The sequence below is a fragment of the Balaenoptera musculus genome, chromosome 11 (assembly GCF_009873245.2).
Source record: "Balaenoptera musculus isolate JJ_BM4_2016_0621 chromosome 11, mBalMus1.pri.v3, whole genome shotgun sequence".
NCBI classification, from domain to species: Eukaryota; Metazoa; Chordata; class Mammalia; order Artiodactyla; family Balaenopteridae; genus Balaenoptera; species Balaenoptera musculus.
The window spans coordinates 58,778,536-58,785,965 of record NC_045795.1 but is presented as its reverse complement, the minus strand read 5'-3'; the positions used below and the strand labels follow the sequence as shown (position 1 = coordinate 58,785,965).

The window sequence follows — 7,430 nt, the reverse complement described above, 5'->3', positions numbered from 1 at the left end:
CTTGGACCTGAACATGGGCCCAAACGTGGCAGTGTGTGGCAGAATAGGGTAATCAGAGCCCCAAGTTTTTGGGTGGAGGACCAAAAAGGGGAGCCCCAGGGAACTGGAAAGTACTGGGGAGAGATCGTAGAAAGGGAGTAGCTCAGGAAAGCAACCCCATATAGTCCTTCATGAACTCCAGGGCTCACCCCAAGAGATGCATGCTTGAATCTGGTCCTAATTAGCATATCAAAGACTTTGAGAGCTAAAGTAACACATAGACCACCATCTACTTCCTAGACTGGTCACTGGGTGGTGCCCAAATGATATGGAACCAAACAGCAGTATGCCTTCCTTGAAAACTGAACTGACCACCATTCTTTCCAATGTCTGTCCCCTTTGGAGCTGCATGTCCTGTTGCGTTGGGCCACCTGCGGCCTTTGCTGGATAAAACCCTAGGTTCCTGGGGGCCTCAGCCAGGAGGTACAGAAAGGCTGCTGTGTGATGGCTGGCGTTAGATGATCCCTGGACATCCCTTTGGACTAGTTCTCTCTGCTGACCCCGGCAGAGACCCAATAGAGGGAGTGGCCCACGAAAAGAGAGCTTCTGCTCTGGGTAACTACCAGATCCCCCAGAACATGCCCGGCAATACATCTCTGGAATATGGTGAGACCCAAGGGGTTGTAATCACAGACTCTTTTCTATACTGTCGTGACTCCAAGTGTGGTCCAGGACCAGATATTACCTGCGGGCTTGCTTAGACCACAGCCCAGAACTGATTAGTCAGAATGTGCTGTTCATCAAGATTTCCGGGTGATTCATACCCACTCCAGAGTCTGAGAAGTGCTAGAGCGATGGAGGTCACGCTAACCTAGGAGCCATATGCCCTCAAGTCTGTGAATTTCTTTAGCTGGGGAACCACGGGCTAGTCACTTTCATCTCTCAGAGTCTGTTTCCTCATTTGTAAAAGGACAATAGCCTCTGTGCCACAGAGCCATGGAGAGGTCCAATGCATACAAAAGTGCTGACCAGTGCTGCCCCATTATTTGTTTAAAGGCCAAGAGCACCCCCAGAGAAACCCTGGTGTGGGATGGAGTTGGCAGATGAGAACACCCTGTGGGGATGGGCTGATGGAAAGCTCCATCCCCAGCTGCCTCTCTGGGATTCACCCAGACAAACAAGTAGCACTATAAGCTGGGCAGGTGTTTTTTTGCAATGGTGCCCCACTGGGGCCCAGGGCCCAGGGCGGCCAGGGCTGGGCCGTGGAGCTGACACAGAAGGCCCTTTCACTGGCTACCCGGCCTGAAGTAGAGAAGCCAGCTCTCTGCCTGACCCTCATTTCTCAAGCCCTTTCTGGGACCATCTACCACAGGGATGCCTCCTTGGGCCCCATACATCAGGAATCCCTCCTTGAATGTTCTGAGGACTAAAGGACCCTTTGCCCTCGGTAGAAACAGGGAATAAGGGGCCGAATGAAATCACTTTAATAGCATAGCAACACTTTAGGAATGGGGGGTGGGGGTCACAGATGAGGGAAACATTTTGTCTTCCACTTGTACATTTCTGCTAAGGTGCATGGTTGCGTTGGACAACGTTACAGACAGATTTTTCACGTTGAACACTTAACAAATAGATACTTTAAATGTCAGACGTCAGAGACAACGAGTTATGAGTGTGATTGTTTTCTTATTCTGCCTCCTCTGAGTCAGGAGTTTGCTTCCTGTTGTGCCGACGAAGGCTGGGTCTTCTAGGAGGTGTATTCATACTCCTCGGCACTGCGCCGGCCGAAATCCATCCAGCCCATGTAGTCCCGGTCACTTATCCTGTGGCTGGGGTCCAGGCTCTGCAGGTTCTTGATTACAGACATTCGGCCAGCAGGAGCTACAAGGGGCAGAGAGGAAGGAAACAGGACCATTATATCTAAGAGCATCACATGTTCAGTTTGTAAAGGAAAACAATAGAAAAGGTCAGACAATACATAACATGCACCTTCTTAAAGGTATCAAAGAAGTATAAAGATAGTGGGATTGCTGGGCCAAAATCTAAGCGAGGAGAAGGACCCATGTCTGTTTAACTGGAGAGAGGGTATAGTCTTTTCTAGTCGTGGGTGTGGTTTGCGATCTGTATGAATTTAGGTGAATTCATTCAGTCTCACCTTTCACAGCTGGGACCTGCCTAGGTTTTTCTACTCCTAGGGGTGTTTTCCCTTATGTAGCTGGCTCTCAGCAGGTGCTAACCCAGGATTTCCCCAGTACTACCCACTTCTAAAGTTTACCCCTTAATATCCCTGAGCCTGCCTGACTCTTTTTAAGGTAATGCAATTACGATATTTTGATGTTAGGATGTGTTTTTAAAAATGGAATCCAGTCCCAATGCTAGATAAATACTGTTTTAAAATTATTAGTTTGAAAGCTACCTTCTTTTAAAAAAAAAATGGTATTGAGAAAAAGGCACACCATCAGATTAAAATCTCAGCACCTCGGTAACACTCAAAGAAGGGTGGGCAGAACAAAGAGGTAATTTAATTCAGCCATTTTGACCAAAATGCAATAACTGAACCTGAAATGGGTCCTTAGGGATGGGAGTTAAGTCCTTAGGAACAGGATGAGTCCAGGAATGATTAACGTTGAGTGGACAGGGCCATGACGAGGCATGTGACAGTCCTGGCCTACAGATCACACACAGTGGCCTCCTGGGTAGAAAATCAGTATCATACCTTCTCTTATACAACCTAAGGTCCCTCAGGGACCTCGATAGGCAAAGCCCAGGTGGCTTCAAGGGCAGAGGGGTGGACGATCACTCGATGGTTCCCATTGTACTGGGAGCCACCGTGGTCCCACTGCTGGCATTGAGCTCTTCTGCACAAGGCTGCCCTTGCCAACTCCTGCCCACAGGCTGCATCGAGTCAGACCACGGCTTATTCATTGATGACAGTGCAGAAGCAGGTATTCTGTCTTGTTGGATAATCAAATAAGGCTAGCTAAATTACCCTACAGAGCAGGTTACATCCCCACCCTTTCTTCCTCTCCCCTCTCTCTCCCCCGCCCCCATTAATTCCCAGCTTTGGAACTAAGTGTCACCCCAGCACACTCCAGCCCCTTTGCAGGTATCCCCAGTCTATGCAGAGGAAAAACAGCCCCTGCTGTTTAATTGTTCAACACCTTTCAGGTGAAATATTAGTCCTTGCATTCAGCAAAACTCTCAGACCCAGTTATCTGTGCACAGTCACACGGCGATATGCCCCATCCTCCTGCCTGTTGCTGCTGAATGCCCCCTCTGAGGGCTGGGCACAGCTGGGAATTCCACCTAATGGAAGCAAGGGGGCAGCTCTGATGTGAGCAGCAGCCTCAGTGGTTGGTGGGGCCACCGCGTACAGCACGGAAGCTGCGCCTGTGACACAATTTCCCCAATCCACACATGGTTCTGTGCATTTACCAGAGTCCTCACTCACTTAGTGGACAGAGTAGGCACTTACACCCGACTTACACAATTGAAGGGCCGGGCTCCTTGAAATTTTAAAACTCGTAATGGGCAGTACAGCTGGGAAGCTGAATGGCTTCCAGACCTTCCAGGGAGGGTAGGACTTGAATAGACTCTCAGCCCTGATGCTGCCTAGATGTGCTACCTCATGTAGGTCACTCGGTCTTCCAGAATCCCAGCTTCCACAGCGACACAATGAGGATAATAGACTTTACTGCGCAGGGCTGTTGTGAGGATGAAGAGAAACAATACAGATGTAGCACTGGGTTTTGCTGGGCTTGGGGCAGGTGTACACTAACAGAATTGCTTCTCCTCAGATCATTGAAAGCTCTACAGACAGTTTCTAATGATAAACTCTTGAGCACTCCCCAAAGGGTGCGTTATCTTGCTTGGAATCTTTAAGCGTAATATATACTATAGTTGAGTAAATATTCACTGTGATCTCAAGATGTGTAAAACAGTCAAAGAAACTCTATAGATGTAGATACTTATTTCTAGTTCATATTTGTCAAATAGAAGAGCATGATTATTTTCTAGCTAGTGCTGATCCTGGTGTTGGCAGCTAAAGTTCCAAGTGACGGCTATTCCCACATGAGTTTGTTTGTCACGGCAGGCTGAAGGCAAAGGGCTGAGAAGAGGCACCAGGAAGGACCTTCCAGCTAAGATTTGTGGTTTAAAGCCACTGTCGAGTGTCAGTTCTGGGGAAATCATCTGGTAATTGGTTTTTTTACCCACAACTGTTTCTGGTGGATCTTTCTTGAAGGTATGAAGGGGCTTCCAGATTATGGTCAATGAAAAGCCTAGGATATTTCAGACTGGTCTGGCTGAAATTCAACCCATATCCAAGGACAGATATTAAACTACTTTCAGGCAGACAATCAGCAGGAAACCCCCCCCCCAAATTTTCAGATGTTCTCTGTCATCTGACTAGTATTTCCACATCTTTCAGTTTAATTAGCAGGAAAGCAAAATAGGCGATGGTAGTTGGGACAATTTCCCAATGAGAGGATGAAATATAACAAATCATCTTCTATTCTTTCCTTCTGAAATCCCCTGGTAAAAAGGTCCCTTCTCACCTTCATATGGAATTATAGGAGATTCTGGAGAGCCAAGCCCTTTATTTTCTCCCCATCTCGTCAAGCCATGAGTTAAATTTCAAATCCAGGCCGTGGCACACCAGCAGGTTAAGAGAGCCTCATGGGAATGGAGCCCACCCCCTACCCCTCCCAGCAGCTGTGGTTTATTATCCAGCTGTGTTGGTCCAGTTTGAAATACCACTCCCCAGTCAGTGTGTACACCATCAGTATCACTGTGGATAAAGTTGGTTGGAAAAAATCTGCCCCAGTCCAAATCATGATTTCCAGGAATTCTAGAGATGAATGAGCCTCCCTCTGAATCTCAAAAAGACCTGGAAGGGGCCGAGGGGAACCCCACCCTCATGCCCTCTTTATAGATGAGATAGCCAGGCCCAGGAAAGGGACAGGGCTGTCCGTATGCCACTCAGCTACTGAGCTGCTGAATCACCTTATTCCTGGAGAAAGACTTTGAGGCTGAGAAAAGTGTGGCTTGTTTAGCTCCTGCTACAGTTGGGTCCATCTCTCCAACAGCAAAATAAAAACAAACACGTCTCTTGCTGGGTAATCATCTTAAATCACTGCCGAGGAGAGCTCAAACCTGCTCCTGATTCTTTCCTCCTGTTACATACTTTGGTGAAAATCGACACATTGTCACTTTTTAAACTGTTGCTGTCAGATCTCAAGCCTTCTCAGCATTTGATTACTGCCTGCTAGAGGGTTTCCAAGTGCAGTATCTGGGTGGCTCCTGGGTCCTTCTCATTTACAGTAGAGAGCGTTTAGTGGATCTGCAAACCCTTTCTGAGTCTGTAATTTGCTCAGTAATTATCTTTTCATGTCTTCATATGGTGTTGAACTTAAACAGTGACACCCGTGCCAAACATAAGTTTAAAGAAAGCTTTTTAAAAAGGTTTCCCTGAATAAACTAAGTTCTCCACCCTCGCTCTCAGGGTGCTACAGAGGACGTGCAGAAAAACTGCACTGTCCAGTGCAGCACAACTCGGGAAAAGAAAGTGAAAAAACCTTTCATCTTAGCGTGTTACCCGTGTTTCCTGCGGAGGAGTTACCCTCCTCCACCAGCCCCACGGTAGAGAAGAGGGTCAGGACTGGAGGCAAGAAGGGAGAGACAGGGAGGCGGCCTGCGTACCTTTCCGAGACTGCTGGATGTACCTGGCCAGCAGCGCGCCCAGGTGCGCTCGGGACTCGTCGTCCACTCTCCGCACGGCCCTCAGCTGCCTCTGCGGGGCCTCGTCCTCCTGCTGCGCCCAGGGGCCCGCGGGGTCCGCGGGAGGCACGGGCTGCGCCAGGGCGCCCGCCGCCAGGACAGCCATCAGCACGCAGAGGCACAAGCCACCGTTCATGGCTGCGGGGAGCAGAGGGAAGGGGACGTGAACGGAAAGGTGGGGCCTCCGCAGGCTCTCGCGGAGGGTCGGGCACCCCGAGGTACGGAGAAGGGGGCTCAGTCCAAACGCGCGGGGCTCCGGACCCGCCAGGCAGGTGCAAGCACGAGGGAGCCGTGACCCCAGCACGCGCGTCCGGGCTCACCGCGCTCGTCTTTTGGGGGAACCACAGCCGGGGCCGGGCAATGGTGCGGGGGACGGAGGGAGACCCTGTCCTCTGCCCTGTTTAGCAGAAGGGATGTCTTCTGTTTTCCTTTAGTTTGAGGAAGTGTTACAGAGTGTCGTCTCTCTTCTCCTAACTGGAAAAGCAAGAGATTAAAGATAGGTGAAAATTATCCTAAAGAGAAGACTCTGGGGGAGAAATGAGACCCTTGAGGAATAGTAGCACCTTTCCAGAGAGCTAAGACGCTTCCAATAGGGAAATAAATGGTGAAAAACCAAGAAGCACGGTTTAAAATGTGGGAGCAATAAATAAAAGCCATATCTTTCAAGTTTCTTCAAGGTGCACATGGGAATTGGCAATAAACCCCTACGCAAAGCACAGGCAGGTTTTTTTAAAAAGAAAATCAGAAATCTGCGTTCAGTCATCGGGCTTCAGCCAAGCACCGCTGCATTTTAGATCCGCCGGCAGATAAAACACACACGTTTCTATCCCCCAAAGACTTGAATTTTCCTTCAGTATTCAGAAAATGAATTTAAATCTTAAAACCTCTGGGTAGTTTATTTGAAAAGATTGCAAAGTAGACTGCCCCGATGTGTAACATCTAGCAAATCGCAATTTGCATGCTAATCCGAGCAAACAGATAGATACTCCAGCGTTGCCTGCGCGAGAGAAGAACAAAGCCTGCGGGTAGAAGTCTCTAAAGCAGCTCTACCCACCCGCTCTGTCCTTTCTGACTTCAAGAAATGTCTTTCGAGCTGTTGGAAAGAAGACACAGAAAACAGAAAAATGAAACGGAAGGGGCACAAAAGTGAAGACACCCTTCTTCACTTGGATGAAGGACACTTGGCACCTGGATCCCCCAAAGCGGGGAACCTACCTTCGGAATAGGACGCGACGGGCTTCGCGTTCCTGCCAGAGCAGCGGGGGAGCCGAGCCAAGTTCACGGTAGGCGGGCAGGAGGCTGCCTCTTAAATAGCCCCGCCTGAGCCGTTGGCCAGTCATCTATTTACCCAGCGCTGACGCAGCCGGGTAGCGACACGTGCTCAGAGGGCGGCAACCGGGGCGACAAAAGATTGAGGTGGCTGCCGGGAGAGAGGGGCCAATGGCCCAGCGGAGCCGGGGTGAACCTGTCCCAGGCGGGGTGTCCGGCGTCAGCCCCGTCTCTGTCGGGAGAGCTTCCTCCCCAAGCCGGGCCCACCCCCTCTCCCTTGCCCGTTCCAGCTCGAAGCTCCCCCTCTCAGGGCGGGAGATCTAGGAATGGGGACCCTCCTCCGGGATGGAGAAGCTGCCCGCGCGCCTATAGTCCGCTCGGGGGACCAGAGGGGCCAGAAGGGA

At 50.0% G+C, this 7,430-nt stretch overlaps 1 protein-coding gene across 1 annotated transcript; it reads right to left on the bottom strand.

Moving 5' to 3' along the window:
• Positions 1 to 1,442: 1,442 nt before the first annotated feature.
• On the bottom strand, positions 1,443 to 7,037 carry CCK (cholecystokinin). The gene is made up of 3 exons (XM_036869704.1): positions 6,973 to 7,037; positions 5,680 to 5,895; positions 1,443 to 1,860 (listed from the first exon to the last, which is right to left on the bottom strand). The coding sequence occupies exons 2-3, from the start codon at positions 5,891 to 5,893 to the stop codon at positions 1,727 to 1,729; spliced, it is 348 nt and encodes a 115-aa protein (XP_036725599.1). The 5' UTR covers positions 5,894 to 5,895; positions 6,973 to 7,037; the 3' UTR covers positions 1,443 to 1,726.
• Between the last annotated feature and the right edge of the window lie 393 nt (positions 7,038 to 7,430).